Raw genomic sequence first — 27,836 nt, 5'->3', positions numbered from 1 at the left:
CACAACAATTCACTCCAGCGTGCATGTCTTTGGACTGAGGACGCCAGCGTGAGGTAAAGAACACATTTGTGAAGTAATACAAGGATAGAACACCTGCCCATATCATTTGTTCTTAAGATATCATTTGTAACCCTGATAAGCACAGCCTCAGTACTGGGATGCTTTAACAGAGGGGGGGGACTCCAGGTCTCATGTGACAGTGTCCTGCATATTTTAGATTTTAGATTGCACCCTGGGTCAACACACCTGAATCAAATGATGTGTTTTTTACCAGGCCTCTGGAGAACTTCAAAACATGTTGAGGTAATTTAGCAATTTGAATCAGCTGTGTTGGATCAAGGACACATCTAAAAGCTGCAGGACACCGGCCATTGAGGCCTGGAGTTCCCCCACCACTGCCTCAAACTCAGTCATAAGAAAAGACTGTACACAAACAGGATAGGAAAACCAAACGGTGTCATAAAGGCATAACTCGATGTCAACTATTTATTAGATGTTACACTGAAACAACAGCAAAAAAAAAGAAAGAAAGAAATGTAAACAACATTTCTGGAAACAGTCATAACTAAGCAACCACAAGTGAACACTTAACTACTGTTACTGGTATTTAGACAAAGTGTAACTGTTTAATATGTGCACCATTACTCATTTCAGTGACTTCCAGAGTAATGAAAACAAACAAACAAAAAAAAACAAACGACTACTATTCGCAAAAAGTAGGTGATATCACAGTTCAATTAGTATTCATGAGGGTTTTTTTCTTCACAGCAGAGGGTCAAAGTCATAACATCAATCTCCATAAAGTGATAATTAGGTGTCAGCATATAGCGGTGGGGGAGGAAGAAGTTCCAGCTCTGTGAAGTCAACTTCTTGTTCACTGTCAAGAAGAACACAGGGCATTACAACAGTTTATGAGAAAGGGTTAGGTAAGATGTTTTTTCTAAGTATTACAGTACATGCTTCTATGGGTACTCAGTTTAATGTTTGTCATAATAACAAAGTTAGGCTTTCTGATCAGAAGGAAACAGGAGACACTTACGGATATGGAGGCTCCTCAACCGCACTCAAGAAGTCTAGATAAAGACGAACAGATACAAGTGTCACATCAGCTTTGAACAACCAGCAACGCAAAATAACTAACAGCAGCATGACTCCAGGTCATTTAAAGCAGATAAAGGTTTCTCAAGTTATTTTCCATTAGGGAAAAAGTCTCCCGTGTTTAGCTTCACCATTATCAGTGAGGGCGACATGTGGTGACAACAGTGGAGCCATGGCAGAGAATGGGAGGGGAAAAACAAAACAACACACCACTTACTCTGAGGTTCATGGCTAAACAGGACACAAGAAGAGGAAAGAACAGTGCTGTTGAATATAAAGACAAGCAGCTAGAAACATGACAAGTTTGCATAAATAGTGTCTGAGGTTAAAGGTTACAAAAATAAAACCTTGTAAACTTTGCTCCATCATCATCATCATCATCATCATCATGGACATCACCAAGTTCATCTTTGGTGTGGTGAAAGAAGACTGCCAACTTCTGCAGGGCTTCATGCTTAATTCTGAAGAGCAGAAGTAATGTTGCAAAATTAGTTGTTTTATTTTGTCCAGCTTCCAAATTCTTCCACGGAAACAAGACTGTGCAGGGTGAGTAGAACCCAACACAACACCTCCCTGAAGCAGAGCTTTTTATTAAAGGCTACTTTTTGTACTTCCTGGAACAGAAGACAAAACGTTTTATCAAATTTGTATTGGCCTGAGGTTTCAAAGTAAAAGCCTGGTTATAAAAGGCTCAAAAAGCTTCCTTCAGCTAAGGTAAAAGCCTTCAAGGCAATGCTATCAAAGTCAATTTTTGTAATTTAGTTTTAGGCTTAACCTAAACTCAGTGTTCCATAAAAAAGAAGAAAACTTATGTTACAAATCCACAGTTTAAAAAAAACAAAAAACAAACAAAAATTAATAGTGGCGATCCTTTGTGTATTAGTAAGATGTTGATAAGTAGGTTAAATAAAACAGCAAGCGTTGGTTATTTAACCATTTCTGCCACTTAGGATTTAAAATATCCCAATATTTTGGACTTCAAGCTTTGCTCACTTAGACAATCAGCAGCTTTTCTCTCTTCTGATTAATTGTTTCGCTTAAATTTCAAGTAAATTGGCCAATATTTTACCAGCTGGCGCCCTCCCTTTGTCGGATGTGATTACAAATTGAATAGCTTTTAGATTTATACAGTTGCTCGCACAAAAGAATAAACTGGAATACCTCACAGATGATTATAATTGGAGTTTTTAATCATTTTGTAAAAGAAAATGATGCCAATCAAGAAAAATCATACACAAGTAACAGGTTAACAAAAAGAGAACCCAGCAGTTAGCCGGTTTCTCGGTTTGGTGATTCGCCTTTCTCGGGCAGACTGTTAATCAGCTAAGATTTTTAAGTTTATCATCCAGTGTGGCAATGATAGTCTTTAGTCGCTCCTGTAATCAGTGGAGGTCTCTAGAAACACTCCCTGTATCGCTACAGCTTCAAGGACCTTGTAAAATGTGTCCCAATATTGTTTTTGCTCCTCTTCCACCTTTAATATTTACCTGCTCATTAACACAGTAAGTGATCATAAATTAGTCCACAACACAGTATATATACCCTTGCTAAGAAGCAGTGCAGTAATGTTTATGAAGGGTTTGAAAGGGAAATAATGCGTCTGCTCTGACATCCGTGTTTGAGACTTACTGCGAGTGCAGGTCATCCAAGTTGGCGTCATTCGGTGTGTTCTGGGCACCAGCATGAACACATGCTGACAAAGTGAACAAATGAAGGGCAGAGGTGTAAGCGGAAGGGCGAGACAGAAACGGGGTTAGTTAAAATGCAGACTGAAGAGGAAGGAAGTAAGAAAAACATATGGTAAAAGTGCACATCAAAGCCCTGCTGCAGTCTGCCATTGCATAAAACAACCAGAGTTCCCTTTAAACAGGAGAGGGTGGGGGTGTGGGTAGGCATCTTCTGTTGGCCCATTTCAACTTCAAAAAGACGGGACATAAAAATGTACTCACACATCTCGGGCACTGAAGCCGTCTGCTGAGAAAAGCTGCTACCCAAATTGAAGAGAAAGAATATTTAATGTTCATTTGTCATTTTTAGAAGTGACACTGATCAAAAAGCTGCTTTGAATAAATGCCAAACATCTTACTGGCTCTCACTGAATGGTGAGAGGGTCTCATCTTCATAGGCCCACTCCTCGCTGTCATCTGTGACTGTGTGAAGAAGGAAAAAGGAATAAAACAAACAATGAAGCCTGACAAGCATGCTAATGAAAGCCCATGAATTCCATCAGTATCATAAAATAACACCCGGCCGTAAAGCAGATGACAGCAGTTAAGTGATGCTGGCTGGGATCCAGCCTCAGTGCAGCAGCACTCAGTCATACAGAGCCTCCTGAAACTTACAACTGCTTGTTAGAAAAGGCTGGTTTGAGGATCTGAAAAACAAAGAAAAAAGTGAATCATGGCACTGTTTTGTTTTTAATTGAGAAACTAAAAATTTGATCAGTGTGCTACCCAGTACCTGCTTCCAATACTTATGTTATCTCCCTCCACGTTGCCTCCTCGCCCTGCTGCTTGAGCCTTCTTGCCGAGTTCCAGCATCTCCTTGATATTTAGCTCCACATTCATCACTGAAATATAACCATCTGCAAGGAGAGAGCAGCAAAGTAATGACACCAAATGTGGAAACACTCCTGTTGTATCAACATCTGTTGTATCCATGCTATGTTTTTAAAGTCCAGATGCTATTAAGCCATTCTTATTTCACACTTACAAATAACACAAAAGTGAACTCACACTTGTTGTTGGCGTCTCGGGCCAACCATTTGCCTTTGGGGCAGTTGGTGGTGCGGATAATGCTGACCGTGTCCCCGCTCTTCACAGGCAGATCATTCTTGCGGACTTTACTGGCCACCATCACCTTGGCATGGTACATCGGCTCTTCGTCCCCCGTCACCTACGAGGTCACGTAAAAGACTGTATGTAAACAATGACCTTAGAGTTTTAAGGTTCAATATTAACATTTTGACCACTGCCCTGTCTTTTTTCTTTTTGGGTGGACGGAGGCTGGAGTGCCAATTAATCTGCTAATGTTTGCAAGCTTGGAGAGCAAGCTGCATTCATAAACCCTGCGGCTGCAACACACACACACACACACACACACACACACACACACACACACACACACACACACTATTGCTAAGATTACAAAGCACTTACTCATCGGCTTCAGCTGTCGGTGTCTGAACACCTGTAAAATCGACTTAGCCACTCAGAGTTGTTATGAGCAAGTGAACTATCCACAGCAGTGAAAACTGTTTTTTCTACCAGGTTGTAAACAAGCTTTTTAATGCTGTAAAGTTGGACATTTTAACACGAGACTATGGGGATTCCTACAGGTACTGGAGTTTTTAACACTTTCTGCATTGGTTTCATTTTCAGAAGCTGTCCTTGGATGTCACACACTCACAGGCTGGCAAACTGAAAACAAATATTTGTTTTGTTGTATTCATAAAGACTTGAAATTAGACTTCTAGTTAGTGAAATTGATCACATCAGGAACACATTTACTGAGGTTATACATGAAAGGATTTTTTATTTTTATTTCCAGAAAACACAGGTGTCACCCTCTGCTGGCTATTAGAAAGAAAGGTATATGGTACTTTTTCAGACCCTAAAGCCACATCCATCTGTTATACATTATAGGAGTCACATCTTAGCAATGAGCTGCACTGTCTTACAAATACCTAAGCAGCAAAAAAAGTAAAGCACAAAAATGTTTTACATCTCTGAAGAGATGCTGCACTGATTCTATGTTTGAAGTTTTATTAAAAAAAAAAAACCCTAAAAATTCAGGAAGTAACATTTCCCAACTGTGACTTAGAAAAGCTGAATAAACAGTAACCAAAGGAAACTAAAATCAAAAGTCATCATCTCAAAACAAATCACCCCCTTACTTTGAACTTCTTTTTCATTTCATTTTCCTTCTTCTCCCTCTCTTTTTGCTCCTTTTTTTCCTTTTCCAATCGTTGTTTCTCCCGCTTCTTCTGTTCTTTATGGTCGGCGGGGTTGGGAGTGTTCATCATGCTAAGAAAAATGTGAAAAAAGGGATTTGAGTAGCTTGTTTTTTAAATCACATGTTAAGTAAAAAGATTTACATGTCTGACATACCTGTGCATATGATTATGTGCCAAATGTTCACCCGATACACAAACCCTGCAGTTTGATAACCATAGGAAGGGAATGGATGTCACAGTGTCAATAACAGAACAAAGGTATTATGTTTACGAGAAGGGAAGGAGGGAATGAAAGACGGGAAAAAAGAAAAAGCATACCATGGATTCTTTTGCCTTTTAACACATGACTCCTTTTGAGAAAAAACCCAAAAAAGACAACACTAGATACAAAAATACACAGTAAAATACACTTTTTAAAGTTGCTAAGATGATTATATACTCCGATTTAAAAATGAGTTACCTTTGGCTGGTGGTCCACGTATGGATCTGTAAAAAGCAAAAGCAAACAGTGATTATAAATGAGAATAAATATCTGCAAATGGTTTTATTTTAAGAATAAAATGTGTGTGAAGTACTTACTCTTCAGTCCGCCTTTTCTTTTGGTGGAGTTTTGGCTCAAAGTGAATTTGTTCATATTCTCAACATCTTCATATATGTTAGTATACGTTTCATAGTAACTGTCCTGTTGATGTCCACTGTAAGGGGAAAGTATAAACAGCACACTGTTATATGAAGAAGGAAAAAAAAACTGATTCCAGTTACTATAAAACTTACCATGAGTGGCTACTGAGCTCTCTTTCCTCTGGGAAAGACTGACACTCAGCAACTCCCACATCAGTTTCATCAGACGGAGATTTAGGAAAAGAATCGACAAGCACCTCTTTGCTCTGGGACCTCTGCTGTGGTATAGCAGGCTCTGGGAACTCCAACAAGTTTATTGGTTCAGAGAAGCTGGCTGGATCAAGGGGTATTATGTTTTCACTTCCAAGGTTCAGATCTTGGATGATGGAGCTCACACGAGGCCCCACAGGATCGTGCGCTGACAAGTCAGCTTGTGGATGCTCAGCGTCGACAGCTGTGTGAGGGTTAGCGCCGACTAAGTCTAAGGCCTCCAGTTCTAGTGCAGCAACATCAACACCTCCACTTTCTGCTGTTTCCATCTCTGTATTTTCAAAGTCTGGAAACTCTGGGGCATCCAGCAGAGGGTTGGAGACGGGTGGGTGCTCAGACTCTGCTTGGCTAACGTTTGGTGACACCACTATAATAAGAAAGTAAAAGCAGTATTTGAACAGATGTTAGGCCTCACCACAAAAAGAGGAATAATGTGAACTGCAGAGAGGATAATGCTAAGTCACTGATGACTAAGCACATGAACTGTGGCCACAGAACTGAAGATGCAAAAAGAGGAAAAAGAAGAAGAAATGAAACATTAATCTCTATAAACAGACTGATAGCCTTTTCCAACATGCATCTGTTTAACCTGAGATGTTATTAGGAGTACTGCTAATAAATAATCATTCTAACTGACGCTATATAGACAGCAGCTGATGTTAAAACCTAAAATAAAATAAAACCTACATTTTCCTATTTTTCCAACATTAATCAGGTTTTTCTTAAGATCAAGAAACCTTTTGTTGTCAACTATGTTTTCTAATATGACTGATCGCAGCCCAAGTAATTTGTCAGATTATTCTGACACCTAATGCGCAGTTTGAGATGCAGGTAAACTGTCTATGTGACAGCAAGAGAGGACAGAATTTGCTAAAACGCATCAGCTAACCTTCGCTGACATTTTCTAATAGGTTTTTAACGCAAATCTATTCTCTGCTATTGCTCCCAGTGGCCATGTCTGTAGACTTCGTGAGACTCTCATACCAGTAAACAGAGGCGCATGGTAATAGCTGAGATCTACTAATGGAGGTCTGAGGGGCTTTGCCGGCACTGGCCCCAGTGTTCTCAGATCAGGCAGAGGCTTCTTTAGTGGGACACATGGTGGATGAAGTTCAACAGTCTTCACTGGCATATTTTCAGATTTCTCTCTGCCAAGCTGCTTATCCAGTGCCGATTCTTGAGGGGGAAAAGCATTAAATATGAAGAGTATTAGCAATGTATATAAAAATTTATGTTATAACATTAACACACATGATGAAACTGCAGATTTTGACATTTGTCACTCTGCATATAGCTTACTGCATAAAGCGTTGTTGGTTTTGAAGAAAGGCCGGGCTGAGATACAAGCCAGATGTGAAAGACACACTGGTGGGGGGGTGGGCAGATCAGCGGTCCTCGGTGGTGGAGTAAACTCCTTGCCTGTGTTGTCAGGGGAATGCAAGCTCTTGGGTTTGGAAGAGATCAACATGTTTCGGCGTGAGAATTTCTTCTTGGCCCTCTCCAAAGTGCTCATAATTTTATTGTCAGAATCGACTGTGGTCTCTGCTGAAGGAGGGGTGACTGGGACATCTGGACTGGAGAGGGGGTATTCACTGTTTGATTGGTCACTTTGGAGTGAAGCCCCATCCTCTGTGGTTTGTTTTTCCACTGATGGCAACTCACCAGGAGCGCTACACGGTCTGGTGGTCAAATCACCATATGTGGGCTCATCTCCGCTTTCCGCACTGACCTTTGATGCTTTGACTGATTTGAATGGAAGCAGCAAAGCCTTCTTCTTGACTTTAGTTTGTGGCAAGGCTTCCTTCCCCAACTCTGGTTCGGGTTTGTACTCTCTCCTGAATGGTGTTTCTGTCTTCTGATCTTTTGCGGGCAGGACAGGAAGCACCAGCGGCATGTATCGAGAATGCCTTGCTGTGCCGTCTCCATTAGTAAGCTGAGATGACAGGGAGGTCCGCTGAGGTTGCAGCGGAAAGGAAATCGGCCTCTTGCCTCCAGACAGTCGCAGTGCATCTCTGAAAATGACACGAGGAAGCGCTGGTGTCTTGTTTTCTGCAGCAGTATTAATACTGCTAACCACAGTGCAGTGACCTCCAGGTGGAAGAATCTGTTTGGGTTTTTCAGCAACAGCTGGACGGCTGGTTTTGGATTGAGCCAGGAGAGCCTCTTCCTGAAATTTGGCCCTCAGTGCTTTGAAGTTGATTGGTCCCTCCTAAATTAAAAAAAAAAAAAAAAAAAAAAAAAAACGTAAGTAAAAGAAAGCACAGAAGTATAAGGGATGTTATATGGTCATTTTAACTCTTTTCCCTCATAAAGACAAGGTTTGATGCCCTCCTCTGAACCCTTAATGACGAGCGCTGACACCTCAGTATATATCTATAAAGACGTGGTGTGACAAACATTAGAAGAGTTTGTCGTTTTCCAAGGAAAGCTACATGGGCAGAGACCACCCTCACTAACCTCTGGTACAAACCCAGTCATTGTTTCTATAAGCAGGCCCGAAATATGACAGAAACTGCTCAGTTTAGGAAAAAAAAAAAAAAAGCTTCAAGGGTTGCTGCTGCTCGGCATTCAAGGGGTAAAGAGATAAGCCTGCAAAAATTACAAAAGACGTCTTTTCCTCATTTACTCCCCTGAAAGTGATACAGAAATAATTTGCGTTCCATCTGTCCAACAAAATTGCTATAATTCAACAGGTAATGTTTGCATATGCTGAGAAACAGGAATGAAAATAAACTTTCTAAGTTTCCAATCCTACCTTACCTACCAATCATACAAATGACACGTGAAGGTACCTTTTTTTGGTACTTTAGAACTATTTTTCTAACTGCAGAGTTTAAAGTAGTAATCCGCTCACCTAAATTTAATGTCTCTGCTTTAAGCTTTCTTTCTTTTCCCCGAAAAAACAAAACTACACCCTTTTGGTAATTGCGAGGCTTTTTTTTCCACAAGTCGCTGGTCATTTAAAACCCAAGTGTTTGTTGGTTAATTAAGATGCTACTGAACAGATTAAGCCTTCATATATTGTTTTAATCAATAATAGATGTAGAAAATTTAAGACATCCATGTTTCTCAAAAGCGATCAAAAGGGAAAACTGCTATCACTGTGAGCACCGAAACGACTTTCATATATTTAACTGGGTTGGTCGTAAAAATGATGATTTTATTTCAAAAGTATTTTTTTCCCCGTTCTATCAGTTAAGTTAAGCCATACTCGTGTGTTAGAAAGAGTAAAGCAGCAGCAGAAGCACATTAGCAGACAGAAAAGCAATACAAGTAAATTAGCTTTCTATTTAACTGCCCTTTAGCTAATTAAACCTGCTATAAAAGCCTTGTAACTTTACCTCTTCCATTGTAGCTTCTGTCTGTCATCGCTGTTAAGGACCGAGCATTTGAAAGACGGTTTCAATTTTAATACCGAGACGCTGTTTACTTTATTTTTTTTAAACAGCGACCTAACAGCTCTGGTTAATCACGGTGAAGGCTAAAACAAACAATTTGAAAGAGCCGCTGAATGACGCACCTGCGTGCTGCACTCGACCTACGTGCGCGTTCACGTTTCCTCGATCAACGAATCAGGAGCGTCGAAGGCGCAACGTGCGTGGATAGGGATTTATTTTGATAACGATAACTAATTTTCCACTTACAGTTTTTAATTTTAACGCATCTTCTTTTGTCCATATCAACCTCTCACCTCTCCAAGAAGATTCATGAAATTCGGTGAGGTATCGGAAAATTTCATTACATATCATAATTTAAATAAATGGATATCAACTTTGCACACAGTGAAGGTTCAGTTTCACATTTGTAAAGTATGTCATAGAAAAAGGTTGCAATAGATGATTTTAAAAAAAGACAGAGAAAAACTTTCCTAACTGTTGTAATCGCATGTGTTTACTCTTGATCAATCATTTACTGTGGCTGATCAAGGCAACAGTGTCAAGAGTCCCCTCAGGACCCCTTCAGGATCACAATATCTGATTTGCGATGTGGCTCTGAGTCTTTAGGAATCGCTGTTTATTTTCACTATGGGGACATTCCTTCGTTTACTCCTTGGTTTATGCACACTGCATCTGTTTGTCAGTTCTGACACAATTGTTGACGCATCCAGGACGCCATGGACAACAGCTAAAAACAGGTACAGTATTTTTCACCTCACCACTTCTTGCATTTACACCTTAATAGCTTTTATTTATCATATCTCATGCACAATGGGATTTACAAATGGAACTAAGATAATAATAATAATTATGTGGGTCAGGAGGGCCAGAGCTGTGAACAAACCGACACCTATCGACTGTAGACTGGGGAGCTGGTCATCTTGGACACCATGTGACTCCTGCACAGACAAAAAGGTGATTATGCTTTTTTCACTAAACATTTAAATATGATTAATGTTGTTCACAGTGCTTGGTATGGCTGGCTTGTGCAATACTTTGCTACTGCAACTTTCTTCCAAACACTGACATTTCACAGTTTGTTTTGCAAAGTAACTCAGATCACATCAGGAGAGTCAATAAAGTGGGCCGTGGCTGTACTCTGTCCCCGATGTTCCTGGAAGCTCTCTTATAACTTTATAACTCATCAATAAATATCAAATGTTGTACAATTTTAATTTTACGATTCTTCTACTATGAGCATGAATGGATGAATTCAGAGAATTTAACTCATTTTGAACTTGGTTTTAGTTCAGTTTCCGATACTTAGAGAAACCTTCACAGTTTGGTGGGACTGAGTGTACTGATGTACTCTGGAGGAGGGAGATGTGTCCCAGATCAGCCACGCCGTGTCTGGTCCCAGATTACTGCGAAGAGAGCTTCACCTGCAAAGAAACAGGTAAGGACCATCTACGACCATTCAGGCAACAAATGCTGAAGGTGATTTCTCTATGTCTTTTCACTAGCATGCATGGCATGCTGCAAGCATTTGTGTGTCAGGAAGTCAATTCTGATAAATGTGCGTCCTTACTTACTTTGTTTCTAGGGCGTTGCATCAGCCATTCGCTTCAATGTAATGGAGAGCCAGACTGTGATGATTTTTCTGATGAGGATGGATGTGAAAATGTTAACCAGAGAAACGACAAGTGTTCCACCCTCATACCGATCCCTGGTGCGGAGCGTGGCACGCAAGGGTGAATAATGTGCTGTGATGAATGCACATGCACATGTAGTTTACATCACCTATGGAAAGTTGTACAATATGTGACTTCATTAGCAGTCAGTGGCATCTCAGTGGCTACAGCCATCTTTTATATTGTCTATTGTTATGCCTTGAAACGGGCATACTGCTGTGACCCTGGTGAAAGCCACCTTTCAGTATTGTTTGGCCTGCTTGTGGCGTAAGATTTAAATTATTAAAATGCATTTATAAGGTTTTTTTGGTGCATAAATGTAAAAAAAATAGGTAATTTTAGCTCATTGCTAGGTGGTTGCCAGGCAACATGACACTGTACAATTTATAATTCACCCTTTATGGATATAAATGTGGTAAATTGCGGTAAAATAAAAATAATGTCATGTTTTTACAAAATATTCTAGGTGCATAAATGTGAAAAACTACCCAGCAACATTTTACCCATGCTGCTGGGTAGTTGCTAGGCAACACGATGAAGCATAATTTCTGCTATTGATTAAAACCTCAGGGGCCTAATTTTTACCTGTGCGCCAAGTTTGGTGGCTCAACTCCTGATTGTGTAGGACGAGTTGGTGGCCAAAGAAACAAACATGCAAACAGAGATTTTCTGTATTATACTAAGATTTATTTATTTATTTATTTTTTAATCACAACCAGTAGCTTGAGGAAAATGGTCACTCTAAAGTTGTCCTTCCTTTTTGTTTTGGATAAAGATGTGGATTACCATTCACTGAACCATTAGCTTATTCAATTATCTGTAAACTAATTAAAGAAAAAAGAAAAAACACATGCGATGCATATCAGAAACTGACATTTTGCCTTCAAAGTAAAAGTTGCACCTTTTGAAGTTGCTATAAAATAGGACCTAAAATATAACAGCAAGTAAAAAGATTGTTAGCAGATTATTTGCGTGTGTATTTTAAAAAAGAACTCAGTTTTGCCACCTCAAGTCATAATATATTTTGTGTGAACAATAAAATGCAAAGCTGTTTCAAGACCTTATAAATAAAATAACTGCATTAAAATGACCCTGCCACAATAAAAGCATTTTTTGCTTTTTTTTTTTATGAAGGAGTTGTCAAACAATGTCAGCACGGTGGCGTTTTTGCCTCACAGCTAGAAGGTCCTGGGTTTGATTGGAGTTTGCATGTTCTCCTTATATTTGCGTGGGTGTCTCTCCAGGTTCTCCAGCTTCCTCCCACAGTCCAAAGACATGCAGGGAGTGGGGTTAGGTTAATTGGTGATTCTAAATTGCCCATAGCTGTGAATGTGACCGCGAATGGTTGCCGGTCTCTCTGTGTTGTCTAAAAGGTCCAGGGTTTACCCTGCCTCTCCCTCTATGGTAGCTGGGATAAATGTGCATCACAACCCTGATAATATTCACACCCATTGGTGATCACTTGGTAATTGGTGATCAATATTTATGTAATACGTTAATTAAGTACCTCTTCTTAAAGTTTGCTTCTGTAGTTGAGAATTGTTAAAAGACATATTTTTTTACTTTGCTGTAAAACTGTGACTATTTCACTCCACCATCTATTTTTCCAGGGTCACAGGGGCACTAGAGCTTCTCCTAGCAGTCATAGGATGAAAAGCAAGGTATACATAACATAGAGAGATAGACAGCCTTTCATATTCCCACTTGTGGACAATAAACCTATCCCTTACTCTGGACTGTGAGAGGAAGCTGGAGCACCCAGAGAGAACCTACGCTGGCATGGGTGACATGCAAACTCCACACAGAAACATCTGCCTGAATTTTAACCCAGGACCCTCTTACTGACAGGCACCCCTGTGACCCCCCCAAAACAAAATACTTTGCTCCAGAAACAGTTTTAGCTCCAAAATGCCGGTCCAATTGAACCTTTGATATGCATTTATATCACACTATTTCTTTGTCTTGAAAAAGAATAAATCTGTATCTGAATGTAATTTCTTAATTTGCACTGTTCTTCTTTCTTGTAGCTATAATGTTTTAAGTGGAGAATTAATGGATCATGTACTTGACCCAAGATATTTTGGAGGAGAGTGTGAATATGTCTATAATGGCGAATGGAGAAAATTCACGTATGATGCATTCTGCGAGAACCTGCACTACAATGAAGATGAAAAAAACTACAGAAAACCATACAACTACCATACTTACCATTTTATGGTACTGTAATGTTCTGATTTTTCGTTTTATTTTATTCTACAAAAATATTTTAACGTATCTAACCTGTTACAGGCTCAAGCATCATCAAAGGGCTCTTCTGAATATTTTGATGACATGCTGAGCCTGCTGAAAGCAAGGAAAACAGTGTCATCGTCCAAAAGTGGCTTCACATTTGGAATCTCCCATGTGGAAGTGGGACTGAGTGGCAGCAGTGAAAATACATTTCTCAATAACATAACACAGTTTGAAAGCCAGGTATATTCTTTTCACCCGAATATTAAAATGTTTTAAATGAAAACAATTACTGTTGATATTGTTGTTAAAATATATTAATGTTCATTATTTGAAATCACTGCTAATTCGTTTTTAATTTAGCATTAAGTAATTTAGAGTTAAATAGCTTATGGTATTTCTAGCTACTGAGGCTACCAGCAAATAATTAACCTATGGCTAACTAGATTGTTTATAAGAGGTCACATTCAATCCAACTGGCTTGAGCTAGCTAGTGTTAAGATTCAATATTGAGGAAGGGTACAAGAGGTGATCGAAGAATAACCACACTGGTCCGGCCGGGTGAAGTCAAACGAAGATTTTAATGAATACACGCGTGGGAAGAAAACTCTGTACGCAGACAGGAAGTAGTCTTCGACTTAATCAAAGCATGAACAGATATTTTATAGCATCAGGGTTTATTTACTGACGCCCCTTCATGCGTCACATACATTTTATACATAGATCAGATCAACATCATGACTTTTCACCTAGAAAATCATCTTCTATTTTCATGGCTAGCCCTTCCTGTCTACCTTTCAGTTCTTGTCTTGTTCCTCTTTCTTGCCGAGACACCAAGAAACGGTTCCTCTTTTACCAAGACAATTTTGCAGTTACAGCCAAACATAACTAACCTCTCCTCTAAATAAATCTAATTTAAAGTGTGTGTGTGTGTGTGTGTGTGTGTGTGTGTTGACCTCACATGCTCTTTGTGTCACCTCTTACACTTCTGACCTTTTACCAGACCAGAAGCTCACTGAGACTATGTGTATGTCTTCTACTAAATAAATGTTTTAATCAAGAACCTCTACTAAAACCTTAATATAAAATGATAAAGCTATCTGTTACATTGTTAAAGCCTCGTCTTAGCCTGCGGCTCAAAATAACTTCCTGTCTTCTTTCTGCATACAACTTCCTGTCAGCCTGCAACTCAGTCTTTCTGAAAGAGACACTGTCTAAACCTTGGAATGCAATATCCATGCTGCAAATTATATTATTAATGCAATAACAATTATTTAACAATAGCAGTAAAATAATTTCCCTCCTCGACACTCCCCCTTTTGACCTCTGAAAACCAGAGGTCACAATACATTGTGTCCTCACGCAGACCCTTCTCTGGTGGTCTCGAACCTCGAGATCTCCAGGATCCTCGCCCCTCCTGTGGTCGCCGAGATCAGTCTTCTGCAAAGGAAACAAAACACCTTTTCTTGCATCTCCCTAACTTATCCTATCTGGGACTCTTTAATTAAAAGCCTGATCCTAATTATCTTCTTAACTTATTGACTTGTATTTGTGTATACTCTTCAACGTTACTCATCACTTTAAAATTCTTTTAAGCGCTGGTTTCACGTCCAGTTGCTCGCTCTACTTTCCCTTATCTGATCATCAACATCCTATGCACAAGTTGTCGCTGCTGCAAGTTAATCTACTCCAAAAGAAAACAACCACTTCAATCAATTAAGTTTAAGCATATAAGCAATTACTCCTGTATACATTTCATCATAGCTAAATGCTGCCTTGAAACAACTCCTATGTGTTAACACTAACTTCATTTTAAAACCTCACATTTCCTATGTTATCACCTGTTTTGGTATAACCTTTTTATTTCATTTTGCTCCCTTAATGTAACAATACCTTCTAATTCTAATGTATCAGACTTAACCAAAATATATGCTTTCCTTCCTCTTTGGTCCTTCTTTAAGTTCAGTTAAAAGCTAAATGAATTTAAGGCCTTTTGCCTGGAATCAATACTGTCATGTGTGTTTCTTAACTCTGTGTCTGTAAGCGTGTGCAATCCTTCATGAACTCATATTATCCTCACAGTAGATTGGCTAATCATAGCGCTAGCCAAAGGCTCGTGACCCTCCAGAGACAAATTTGAGCCACAACTCCTTTAAAAGCACAAAATGCAATATGTATAAAATAGTTATAACTGCACCTGAAATACAAAGTTAACATCATCATAAACATCTTATGGTCATCAAAGCAATGGGCAGGGCTGCGACCCAATTTAGCCCTGTCTGCACAAATTTTAGCCAACTTGTTTTTCAAATTTAGGTTCATCCTCCCTACCTCTTGCAAATCTTTATTCTTGAAGTGAGTACCATTGTCTGATCTAATTCTCTTGGGAAACCCATGCCTTGGAATGTAATGATTAAGCACTTAATCACGCTTTTCGCGTCTTCACATTCGGTCGCCCATGCTTCGGGCCATCCAGTCAAAACATCCACACACACCAACAAATACCTCACCCCACCTGGGCCTGTATCAATCATGTCGGTATAATCAATCACGACCTCTTCTCCTGGCCTTCCTGGCATGAGAACCTTACCAGCTTCAGGTTTTACTGCTGGCTTTGGGTTGTGTGCCCCACAAATTAGGCACGTTCTGGCCCTTTCCAGTATCATCCTTCTCAACTCAGGATGCCACCATCGGCACAAATTTCTCTCCATCTGTTTCACTCCCACGTGACCAAGCCCGTGAGCCTCATTCACCTTTTGTTCCGCCATTTTGGCCGTTAAAGCGGGACGCCCATCTGGCCCCCTCCACAAACCGCCATCTTGCCAGGCTCCTTTGTTTTCCCACACCCCCTTTTCCTCTGGGGATGTCTCCTCCTGAGCCTGTCTAACTTCTCCCATGCTATTAGTGCTACCCTCCTCTTCTGGGGTTACCTGCACCAGTTGTCTCTGTCCTTTGTAGCCCGCTGCTTCCTTTGCGGCTTCGTCAGCTTTCTGATTTCCTCTTGCCACCATACTGTCTGCTTGTGAGTGGCCTTTGCATTTTATAATACTTACCTCGTCTGGGTCCTCCAGGGCCTTTTTGTGACAGATGGGTGCATTAATGGCCGTTCTGAACCCGGCTCTCTTCCACTGAGCCAGTTCCACATGAGCTGCTCCAAACGCATATGCTGAGTCAGTGTAGATGTTCACTCTCATGTTTTTAGCCAACCTCAGGGCTCGAGTTAGGGCTATCACTTCAGCTCTCTGGGCCGACTGTTGTCCCTCGATTTTTCCTTCAACCTGGGCTTTCTTAATACAGTCATGTGGTTCTCCTGACCCCATTAGGTCCGCCATATTTATTCCTTCATGTGTGAATATCAGATTTGGCGCCTCTAAAATTTTGCTGAACCTTTGTTGCGTCAGTGGAGTCATTGTGAATGCCTGTGAGTTCACATAGGCCACTACACTGTGTGTAGTAAGCACTTTCAGTGGGTGTTCCCTCACTATATGTGCTGTTTTCTGAATTATCTTTGCTACTCCTGCTGCGTGTTGTGTGCATGTGGGATGCCTTGCTTCTGTTGAATTTAATCTTATGCTGACATACATAAGTACATCCCTACCTCCCCCTTTTTTCTGAAACAACACACCATTCACAACTCCCTTTGTTTCTGAAACATCAAGATAAAATGCCTCATCATAGTTAGGTGTGGCCAGATCTGTGGCTCTTGACAAATCCTGTTTTAGTGAAATGAACGCTGTCCCTGTGTCCGGCGTCCAAGGCAATTCAGCCTTCAGATTTCGAACACTAACTTTCTTGATCAAGTCCCTTAAAGGGGCCGTTTTACCCGCATAGTTCGGAATGAACTGCCTGCTGTAACCTGTCAAGCCAAGAAAGGAAAGCAACTCCTTCACAGTTCTTGGTTTTGGATGTGTCAGAATTTGGTCTCTGTGTGTGTTCATTAACCCCACTGATCTGTGTACGATCACCCGGCCCAGGAATGTTACCTCTGGCCGGACCAACTGAAGTTTTTCTTTGCTCACTTTGAAGCCACACTCCGCCAATCTGTTCAACACCACGAGCGATGCTGCCGTACAGGCCGCTGCTGACGGGGCTGCAATAAGAAGATCATCAACATACTGTATTAATTTACAGCCCCCTGGCAGTTGACATGGGGACAATGCCTCTTTCAACACCTGATTAAAAATTCCTGGTGAGAGTGCAAAGCCTTGTGGTAGGCGTGTGTACCTAAATTTGCGGCCTCTGTATGTGAATGAGAAAATGTCTCTGAGTGACTCGTGCAGTGGGAGACAAAAGAATGCATTCGCTAGGTCAATACATGTGAACCACTTTTGGTCTTCAGTTATGTGCTTCTATTATGGTCTGTTAAATGGTATGTCATACTTCAGCCGGAACAGGACAGGCGAACGGTTAGCTAGACCCACATCTGTGGGCCCTGCGGACCACAAAGTACCAGGCAATTTTGAGAGCTCAGCTACTGCATCAGGATGATCCATTCTTTCCCTGTCATGTATTCTGGAGATTTCTTTATGTTCTAAGATCACTACATCGTTGGACAAACAAGTTATGCGATATATTTTACATTTTGGTGCATACCAGACATTTGGAATTTGGGTGCCTTGCCAGCATGCGTTGTCCAGCGCCCGCTTGACCATTGGTCCCAGATCTCTTGGCCCATGACCCTCGTGGACCGCCAATGTAATGTGAGGGGCTGAATCCTCTCCCACATTGTACCAAGGCAGTTGTTCATCAGTAAATTTCACAGCCGCGGCCACACCTTCTGGTCCAACATAAATGTTATGTGTTTGCACATTCCACGTCTGTCCCTCAAGATCAGACTGGAACTGTTCCCGATAGATATCGTTATCTTCCCTATCATAAAAGAGTGTAACGTGGAAAGGATCTCGCGGTGGGGAATAGACGGCCAGGCTCATTATCCAGGGTTTCCACAGCTGATAATGTCTCAGAATACCTTCTTCCACTAGCCTCCCCCAGTAGATTTTGGCAGTGGGTTGTTCAGAGTTCTGGACTAGATATTGAGTCTTTGAAGGTGATCCCAGTTTCACAAGCAGGTCCCTGCCCATGAGATTTTCCAGGCACCTGTGAGGACACCACATATTGGTGCTTCAAAGTCTGTTTTCCCAGCTGTGTCAATGCTGGATCATCATCATTGACAGCATAGGTTCTGCCGTCCCCACGCTGTTCAGTTTCTCCGGGCTCCATCAGTATTGCTCCCCCTCCCAGCCCCAGTCGGCTACTGGGTACTGGGGGGCTGGTGCTGCATTCGGGTTTGGAGCCTGATGTGCTCCCCTGTAAGCAACTCTTTGTCTTGGGCCTCCTTGTGCCTGGGGTTGATAGCCTCGCCTCTGATAATTTCGCTGCGATTCAGGGCATTCTCGGGACCAGTGTCCTTCTGCTCCACAGCTGTAACAGGCAGTCCAAGACACACTGCCAGGATTCCCCGGATTCCGAGCCCTTTGTCCTCCCCTCACGGATCCACCACGCCCTCTCTGCGGTCCACCGGTCCCCCAATTCCCTACGGGTTGACGCTGCCTTGGTGCATTGGCGGGCCAACGATCATCAGGGTAGAGACCCGGATCCTGATCTGGCCAGTCAGGCACAGGATCGGGCTGAGGCCTTGCCACCATTATAGTCTTATTTAGTTCTTTCGGTTCTTTTTTCTTCGCATTATATTTTTCGCGAGCCTCACCCAGCTGCAGCCTAAGCAGCTGCGCCTGTGCTTCATCTAACTCTTTCTTTTGTGTGTTCGTCAAATCCTGTTCCTGCTGAAGTCTGTGGGTCACATGTCTCTCCCACTGCACCGAGTCTGCAACGGCAAAATCTGGGTTCTTTTCCAAGTCAACTGCAACCTGATTGGGCAGCCCTGCCAGCACTGCCGAACGACACCACGCTCTACTTTCACCCTCCTTCCCCGGATGTATTCCTGTTCCTAACAACCATTGTTCCTTTGCTTTAGCTAAACACTCTCTGGGTGTGTTTTTGGGATCCCAAATAATTTTTGGAATGGCTCCAAAGTTAGGAGTTGGGTCCTTCTCCCAAACTGCATCTGCTAAGTCACTCTGCACCTCATGATATTTCAGGTCATTTGCATATCTGGTTGTTTGAGCTATCTGCTCTACATCTGCTAACCCACCACCCAGCATACAACGTCCGGCCAAAGTGCGAAAGTCGCCCAGCGCTAATTCTTCTCCTTCCCAATGTTCTCCCTTGGTTATTGGTGGAAGTTGTTTAACCAATGCTTCCAAATCTCTCACCTTATAGGCGCGATAAACTGGTTCGTTCTTTGGACCTGCTATTAGAGGCAGACTTAAACCAGGGTCAGGAGCTCCTTGTTCAAAACTCACTCTTCTACTCTTCCTCAACTTTCCTTTCCCCTTTGAGCTCTTAAATATGGGCTGTCTCTGTGCTTGGTCTCTCTTCACACTTCTTTTCCTCAAAATTAGGCTTGTACTTGGTTGGGGTTCAGCTCCTCCATCTTCGTCCTCCTCATCGTCTTCTTCTGATGACGTCGCACGGTCTTCATTCTCCTCTTCTGGCCCTCCCTGCATTACTCTCTGCTTTATAACCTCCAATGCCGTTAATGCCTCTATGGACGCACGTAGGGCCTCATGCATTTGTCCATACACTTCTCCTTCAGTTTTTAACACCAAGGTCAGAGGTATTTTATCACCCAGCCCTTTCTGTTGGGATATAATAGGTTTACTTACCTCAACCTCCATCGCTTGGCACTCTTTCTCTGCTGATTTTGATACTCCAGGGGAAGCCAAGCGAACAGCTTTCTTAAGCTGTTCGAGCTGATCCTTCAGAGGTTTGCATCCCCTTTTCCTACTAGGTGTCGCACCCGAGCTGTCAGCCATTCTCTGAAACACAGACTTACCTCTTCCAATGGTTCCTCGGATTAGTGTTTTTTCATTTATTTTAAACCCATTAACGGCGCTGCGCGTCCCTTGTATACTTTACAGCAACACACCCTCAAGGGTCCCTCAACTTGTCCCGTGCTAATAAGTCTAAAACCAAGAAATCACCTTTATGACATTATGTCAAAGCTTTCTCCATGTTGCACAGCCTGCCACAGGTCTAACAAAAAAATCGCTGCCCGAGAAGGCTCCCACATATCAAGGTGGTCGTTTTCACAAACTTCCAGCAGACCCTCAAATAAACAAAAACAACGACCCAGGCAGGCTTCCAGTTCAGCCTCCTCAATTTCTATGCACACTGAAAACTCATGGGGAGATTCTTCTGTCTCCCCGTGTCCTACACAATTCACCTCCAAATGATCCCCTACAATTGAAATTTCAGTGTGGAATGACGCAGAGATTAACATTTCCTTATTTATTCACTATATGTAACCTGAATTTACTCTCTCTTATCAAATAACAAAGGTTATCTTTTCAATTTGTTATTGAACTACTAATTAAGTTGCTTTTTATGGTGTCAGTGATAAACTGCCCCTAAAAAGTCCACTTTATTGCGTGCTCATTGAGTTACTCCTATCAAAACTATTTAACAAGTTCAATTTACACATACTCATTAATCTGTCACGCTTATTAGTGGCTCATGGTTGCTTAAAGCCTATGTCTGACTTGACCACAGAGTTAGAGCATCATTCAATCCTCTCAGGATGACCACTCCACTTACTCTGCATCCAGTCAGCTCATGAATTAACAACCCTTGCAGACTGTAACCCTTTTATTTTTTGTTTATGCCTTCAAATCCACCTTAAATCTTCTTTACCTAACCGTTGGTTTTAAACACAAACAATTCTTATATTCTATTTTGAAACGCTGTCACCATTCATATATTTACAATGTTGTTATTTACTAAGCCAGCATTTTAACTGCAGACATTTATCCACATTTGCAAACAATAGTTATAGAGCTGAATGACACACAAAACCGAAAGCATAGTCCTCTCATGCGCTCTGCATCAGCTGCCTCATTTGCATGCACACACACTCTTCATCTAAGAATAGCAGCAGGCAGTCAGTGCATTGCTGACTCGACCCACAGAGATCTTTTTTAATACAGAGACGTCTTATATTTACAACTGCACAGATTTTAAACCTTTTAACACCTATCAAATTTCGACAAATTTAACATAACCGTTTTTTGCGATCAATTAACCAGTATCAAGACTTTAACTGTTTCTGGCCTCATTTCTAAAATCCCTAACTCAATTTAAAAGCGTCAACCAACCCAAACTTTGCCTGAAGCTCTATTTCTGGCATTTCACAGCCAAGGCTTACCCCGAAGTGTTAAGTTAAAGTTACACGCCCGAAGACCACTTCTGCTGGCCAAAAAAGCGCAGATACCGTTGCAAACGGTAAGGAGACTCTAACTCCTAGCTATTTTGGAGGTTCCCAAGTTCTCCCCGGTTGCCAACCGTACTAACCCTATTCGCCGATAGGTCAGGGCCAAGCGTCCTTGGCCGGGAGGGAGCGTTACCTCCGAGAACTGCGCTTCCTAGCAGACTCGAACTGCCGTTCTAGAATAATTTATAATACTTTGAAACAACAATCAACACCCGAAACAAGTGTATAACTGAAGTAGGTGCAACCTAGTGGTCAAATGGAGACTCCAACTCACAAAATGAACGCTCAGGTCCACTCTTATGACCAAATTTGGACTCTAACCAACACAATAACCAATTCCCTACCAACTACTTGAGACTCTAACTCAATTTCTTTGGGACTTCAACCCAGTATTTAAACTTTTCTTATCAGACTCTTAACTACTTTCATTTCTTCTTAGCAGAACTCTAACTGCTTCAACTCATGAGATTTTCATCAAAATCAAAACAGACATCCACCAGTAACTTCAGTGAGTAGACTTAAATTTTATCATATCCAGTTTGGCACACTTTGGAAATAATTCAACAGGTAGTGCCTTACCTTTTGGATAAGCCGGCTTATGCCCACTCACTTAGACCACTGGAATTCACGTCTGCCCGTCAGACCACCCAAGACCCCGGATTTCTCCGTCCAAACCTCCAACTCTCCTTCCCCAATAACCGGACGAGCCCCCAAATGTTAAGATTCAATATTGAGGAAGGGTACAAGAGGTGATCGAAGAATAACCACACTGGTCCGGCCGGGTGAAGTCAAACGAAGATTTTAATGAATACACGCGTGGGAAGAAAACTCTGTACGCAGACAGGAAGTAGTCTTCGACTTAATCAAAGCATGAACAGATATTTTATAGCATCAGGGTTTATTTACTGACGCCCCTTCATGCGTCACATACATTTTATACATAGATCAGATCAACATCATGACTTTTCACCTAGAAAATCATCTTCTATTTTCATGGCTAGCCCTTCCTGTCTACCTTTCAGTTCTTGTCTTGTTCCTCTTTCTTGCCGAGACACCAAGAAACGGTTCCTCTTTTACCAAGACAATTTTGCAGTTACAGCCAAACATAACTAACCTCTCCTCTAAATAAATCTAATTTAAAGTGTGTGTGTGTGTGTGTGTGTGTGTGTTGACCTCACATGCTCTTTGTGTCACCTCTTACACTTCTGACCTTTTACCAGACCAGAAGCTCACTGAGACTATGTGTATGTCTTCTACTAAATAAATGTTTTAATCAAGAACCTCTACTAAAACCTTAATATAAAATGATAAAGCTATCTGTTACATTGTTAAAGCCTCGTCTTAGCCTGCGGCTCAAAATAACTTCCTGTCTTCTTTCTGCATACAACTTCCTGTCAGCCTGCAACTCAGTCTTTCTGAAAGAGACACTGTCTAAACCTTGGAATGCAATATCCATGCTGCAAATTATATTATTAATGCAATAACAATTATTTAACAATAGCAGTAAAATAATTTCCCTCCTCGACACTAGCTCAACAGGTACCTTAAGCTAAGAACTCTACCTAGCATTAGCTTCAGTGGTCAAACAAGAATATAGTGTCAGCAAGATTGTACAGTACTGTGTGGAACTATTGAGCTCCTCTTCACTTCTTTATATTTTGGGATTAAAATGGTAAATATGTCAATTAAATGTATACAATTCAAATCAGTCTGAAAGTCAAGATTTGGTATGACTACCATTTGCTCTTTAACATAGTCTAAACTCTCTAAGCAAGATGTCTTTGAGTAGTTTTCAGGAATAGTTCCAGGCTTCTGGAAGGACGTTCAAAGGAAAATGATCAAAATTATCCCACACTGCTTCAGTGATGTTAATGTTGAGGCAGGCATGCTGTCAGGATTCTGGTTTTTAATGGACCAAAGTAGTTTGGGCTGATCCTCATAATTAGAGAAGCACACGCATGTACAAATTAAGAAAACAATTCAAAAGCTATCATTATTATTTTTGGCTGTGATCTGTGAAGACCAAAGTAAGCGTTCCATTCATTTAAATGTGAGATCCAAAGTGTAATTAAGGAAATGTCATCTTATCCATATGGTTTCTGTCATATTGGTGAGACAAGGCAAGAAAAAAAAGAGACGGAGTGGTGCACTCTTTGAACCATGAAATTGTTACTTAGGTCAATGTGAAACTGTCTCTTGTGACTGGTCAGAATTCACATATGTTATTATGTTATGTTATATTAAGACTGTGTGTTTGGGATCATTGTCATGCTGAACAATGAACCTGTTACCTATCAGATGCTTCCCAGATGGTATTGTGTGGTAGCTCAAAATATGAAAGTACTCGTCTGTGTTCATAGTTCCATCAATTTCAACAAGATCCAAATGGATCTAGTGAAGACGCATCTTTCAGCTCCGCCTATTTTGCTGGATTTTTCTATTTCTTGGGAAGATAACTTTCAGACATCGTTCATCTGTGTAGACTTCTTCCTCTAGTTTTTTTTTTTTTAAGGACAAACTGAAAAAGTTATCAGCTAAAAGCACTTTGGCAATCACCTGATTAGTAAAAAAAAACCAACAACACTATTTTATGTTCAACCACAAGGTTCAATGGAGCACCTTGGGTTCAAGTCTGGCCCAGACCCCTTTGCCACAGAAACAAAATATAAAGAAGTGAAGGGTGGCACATTTTGTTTCTTTGTATATTTGTTGTTTCACATTCAAAGTGCAAAATCTAGTTGTTATATTGTTTTTTCCCCCTCAGGATTTAGGTTTCATTTGGCTTAATTCAGAAGTGCAAACCGCTCGCTTCAAGATGAGAACTAATAAGCTGATGCTTCATGAAGATTTCTATGTTTCACTCATGGAGCTCCCAGAGGAATACGACTTTGGGATGTACTCTCGCTTCTTCAACACATTTGGCACCCACTATATCACAGAGGGAACTATGGGTGGAACCGTGGAACATGTCATGATTGTCAACAAAACAAAACTGGAAAACCTAAGTACTGCAGTTTTCCATTTTGTAATCAGAGTACCCTACCACATTATCACATGCGATGTAAAGTAACCCTTGTTTTGTGTTTTCCCCAATGTTTACAGATATTAACGCTGATGAAGCTGGTTCATGCTTTGGTGCCTCGTTTGGTTTGAGTATTCCAGTTGGCAGCAGTGCAGCAATAGAGCCCAAGCTGTCAGGGAAATTATGCAACAAAGACGGACATTTCAATGAAGGTGAAAAATGGAAATTCTGTCTTTATCTAAATTAACTAGTTAAATTGCTTTATTTGTAACTTTTTTTCATTTCTTACAAAAACAGGGTTATAGTTTCTTTTGATTTGTTTTTGTATGCACAGATAGAAGAGGTAGTTCAGCTATTATTGAGGACGTTGTCACAAAAGTAAGCGGAGGAATCACAGACAGCAGCGCTGGTCTGAACGCCATCAGGAACCCTGACATGTACCGGAAGTGGGGGTTCTATCTTAAATATAACCCAGCACTCATTGATTATGAGGTAACTCAGTAAAGTTAAATTATGTATGAATCAAGATGAATTATATATCTTGCTCTTCAACAAATGTTATAAATCTGAGTGTCATTTCTCTCAACACACTGCTGACATCTTCTTGTAATGAACTTTCCTCTTTCTTCTCATCCTGTCTCTGTCCCACATGCCCTGTAAACTAGATCATGCCGATTCATGAGCTTGTACGTAGCAGCACAGCTGCTGACCACGTAGGTGACAGACTGGCCAACTTGCAGCGAGCCATTGATGAGTATCTGCAGCAGTTTAACCCGTGCCGCTGTGCCCCCTGCAGCAACAATGGGATTCCTGTCCTCTCAGGCACGTCTTGTAATTGCATGTGTAGTTCAGGCTACCAGGGGTACGCCTGCGAAAACACCAACCGAAGAGGTGAGAAGAAGAAACAGGAACAAGCTGAACATGTTCAAATCACACACAGTATTTCAAAAGACATTAGAAACAAGTAAAAATACAACTGTGACAAATATTGTAGTCGTAATTTTTTAACATTCAGCAGACAAGCTTCACTTGTATATGACCAGTGTTGGTCAAGTAACTTGAAAATAGTAATTAGTTACTAATTACGGATTACTTCGTCGAGAACGTAATCCTGTTACTTTACTGATTACTTATTTTCAAAAGTAATTAGTTACTTTATTGCCTAGTTACTTTTTTAAAAACATGATACACAACTGAATAAAGCAACCGACCTTTCAGCCCAATTCTATTTTCTGAATAATCCATCATATAAAACTGAATCAAATGAAAAAGTCTCTTTTAAAACCTTGTTTTATTAGTTTTAATCTTTTAACTTTATGCACATTGCATCAAGCAAAAATTAAATTATATATAACATTATTTGATTTGAAGGAATTTGTTTAACATTTAAACCTATTTTCTGCATATTCCATCATATAAAATAAATTTTTTGTGTTTACACTCACTCTTTCAAATAGATGCAAGTAAAACACAGCAAAAAATAAATAAAATCAAAGAATTAGTAGCACTAAGTCCTGTTGCTCCTGAATCTATGTTCACCTGTTTAGCAGGAGAAACAAACACAAACAAAGGACTAGAACAGCAACCTGGACATCGTAGAAATTAATTTGAGAAACTAAACTGAAACTAGAACACAAATGAATAACAAAATACAATAAAACTTAAACACTGGGTCACACGACCCAGTACTGTGACTGTTGTGTGGCTCCATGGTGTAGTGGTTAACACATTCACCGTAAAATCCAAAAGCTCCCTGGTTCCAGAAGGGAAGCAAACACAAACCCAGCCTCAGAAGGATCACAAGGTAATGTGCGCTTAGTGCCAGTCATCAAGCCCAGTTAGATGGCAGGGTTGTGTCAGGAAGAGCATAAGGCACGCGATCTTTGCCAAATCAAAATGTGTGGCTCCATCTGCTGTAGTGGCCCCTTGGAAAAAAGGGAGCGGCTCCTCTTTACTGCAGACTGTTGCCTTTTGTAGCCCAAAGCAACATAATAGCTGAGCTAGAATGAACCGACTGCGGTGATAGTTCTCCACTGATTCATATTCAAATAGTCATCTAATCTGTTGTTAGTGAAACTCAAAAATTTAGCTGTTAATGGATCTACACCCTACAGTTCATAATCAACACCTTTAATTTTTATCAACAGAAACCAAGGCAGATGGATCGTGGTCCTGCTGGGGGGCCTGGTCACCCTGTACATCGAGGAGGAAGACCAGGACACGAGTGTGTAATAATCCTCCACCTCAGAATGGCGGAGCCACCTGCTTGGGCTCTGCTTCTCAGACTTGGCCCTGTTAAACACAAGTTTCTTTCAGATTGCTGAGTGAAGATGTGTTAACTACTTAGTGAGCATTTTTTGTATTCCTTTGGAAACATTAAAGTGCTCAAAAATAAAAGAGAAAATTGGAATTTCTGTATTTTTCCGAATAAATGTATGTTCATGCAGATTTTGTGTCCAGTCTTTGTACCTGGCCATTTTCACAGGAAGGCTTTATTGTTTGCTGAGCCACTTAACACTGACCTGAGTCATGTAAGCAAAAAAAGACACCTAACTCAAGGGATGAAACGGTATTAAAATTTAGGATGAAAGAACAAATTTTAAATGATAAATTAGGCACCCTACTGTTACTGGCAGCCTGTCACAAAAACATTAATTTGTTCTCTTTTCTTTTGTTTAATTAGTTTTCAATTTGATGAAGAATATCAAAGACAACACAAGTTGAGAGGCATAAAATGGTATTTTTGCACCAACAAGCTGATTCCCAAAGAGTCTTTAGCTGAAAAATTGCCATAGCTTGCCACAGTGTGCAGTGTGTCAATAAAAAATTTGAGGAAACTAAACAAGTGGAGGAAAAATGAAAAAGTAACTTGCCTAAAAGACCATCTACAGCAAATGAAAAGTATCTGAAAGACATTTGATCCTCACCAATGAGAAATGGTTGTTAAGACTGTCCAAACTCTGTTTTTGCCTTACATACTGTATTTATTATGATCCTTTCATACGTTTCAATAAATCTCTGCACGTATTTTCCACTGTGGGGTGTTTTTTGGCTCAGGAGGTAGAAGCAGATCATCTACCAAATGGAAGGCTGGGAGTTTGATCCTGGACTCCTCCAGCCTGCATGCCAAAGTATCCTTGGACAAAATGCTGCACCCCAAATTATTCCAAATGGTTCCATTTGAGTGTTAATGTTTGTGAGTGTTAGCCGTAGAGAAAAGTGCTTTCATGAATGGATGAATGAG

At 40.8% G+C, this 27,836-nt stretch overlaps 2 protein-coding genes across 9 annotated transcripts; one reads left to right on the top strand and one right to left on the bottom strand.

The window, feature by feature from the left end:
* Nucleotides 1-472: 472 nt before the first annotated feature.
* On the bottom strand, nt 473-9,446 carry LOC113010854 (uncharacterized). 8 transcript variants are annotated; one of them, XM_026150079.2, is made up of 19 exons: nt 9,286-9,446; nt 7,244-8,153; nt 6,929-7,120; nt 5,828-6,311; nt 5,633-5,748; nt 5,514-5,539; nt 5,372-5,433; nt 5,208-5,252; nt 4,994-5,123; nt 3,834-3,993; nt 3,559-3,682; nt 3,441-3,472; nt 3,185-3,248; nt 3,048-3,085; nt 2,728-2,791; nt 1,446-1,559; nt 1,316-1,362; nt 1,040-1,073; nt 473-877 (listed from the first exon to the last, which is right to left on the bottom strand). In XM_026150079.2, the coding sequence occupies exons 1-19, from the start codon at nt 9,292-9,294 to the stop codon at nt 811-813; spliced, it is 2,718 nt and encodes a 905-aa protein (XP_026005864.2). In that variant the 5' UTR covers nt 9,295-9,446; the 3' UTR covers nt 473-810. The 8 variants fall into 8 exon arrangements, with proteins under 8 accessions (XP_026005864.2, XP_026005867.2, XP_026005865.2 ...); XM_026150082.2 differs by having other exon boundaries at nt 1,316-1,329; XM_026150080.2 differs by having other exon boundaries at nt 3,048-3,082.
* A 430-nt stretch (nt 9,447-9,876) lies between these two features.
* c8a (complement component 8, alpha polypeptide) lies at nt 9,877-27,038 on the top strand. The gene is made up of 11 exons (XM_026150088.2): nt 9,877-10,079; nt 10,203-10,296; nt 10,630-10,777; nt 10,925-11,072; nt 13,040-13,229; nt 13,302-13,484; nt 24,335-24,575; nt 24,673-24,804; nt 24,927-25,084; nt 25,258-25,483; nt 26,740-27,038. Exons 1-11 carry the CDS (start codon nt 9,970-9,972, stop codon nt 26,889-26,891), a joined length of 1,782 nt encoding a protein of 593 aa, XP_026005873.1. The 5' UTR covers nt 9,877-9,969; the 3' UTR covers nt 26,892-27,038.
* The last annotated feature ends 798 nt before the right edge of the window (nt 27,039-27,836 follow it).

This window comes from Astatotilapia calliptera, chromosome 18 (genome assembly GCF_964374335.1).
Source record: "Astatotilapia calliptera chromosome 18, fAstCal68.1, whole genome shotgun sequence".
Classification (NCBI taxonomy): domain Eukaryota; kingdom Metazoa; phylum Chordata; class Actinopteri; order Cichliformes; family Cichlidae; genus Astatotilapia; species Astatotilapia calliptera.
Note: the sequence above shows the minus strand (reverse complement) of the source record. Positions and strands in the feature narration are given on the sequence as shown.

Excerpts from the sequence above, each read along its gene's own strand:
- c8a (XM_026150088.2), top strand. The coding sequence starts at position 9,970 with ATGGGGACATTCCTTCGTTTACTCCTTGGTTTATGCACACTGCATCTG. Across the intron at positions 24,576-24,672 it reads AACAAAACTGGAAAACCTAA|ATATTAACGCTGATGAAGCT; the intron begins GTACTGCAGTTT and ends CAATGTTTACAG. Across the intron at positions 25,484-26,739 it reads CGAAAACACCAACCGAAGAG|AAACCAAGGCAGATGGATCG; the intron begins GTGAGAAGAAGA and ends TTTTATCAACAG.
- LOC113010854 (XM_026150079.2), bottom strand. Across the intron at positions 3,249-3,440 it reads GCCTTTTCTAACAAGCAGTT|TCACAGATGACAGCGAGGAG; the intron begins GTAAGTTTCAGG and ends TTCTTCACACAG. Across the intron at positions 1,074-1,315 it reads GTTTAGCCATGAACCTCAGA|ACTTCTTGAGTGCGGTTGAG; the intron begins GTAAGTGGTGTG and ends GTCTTTATCTAG.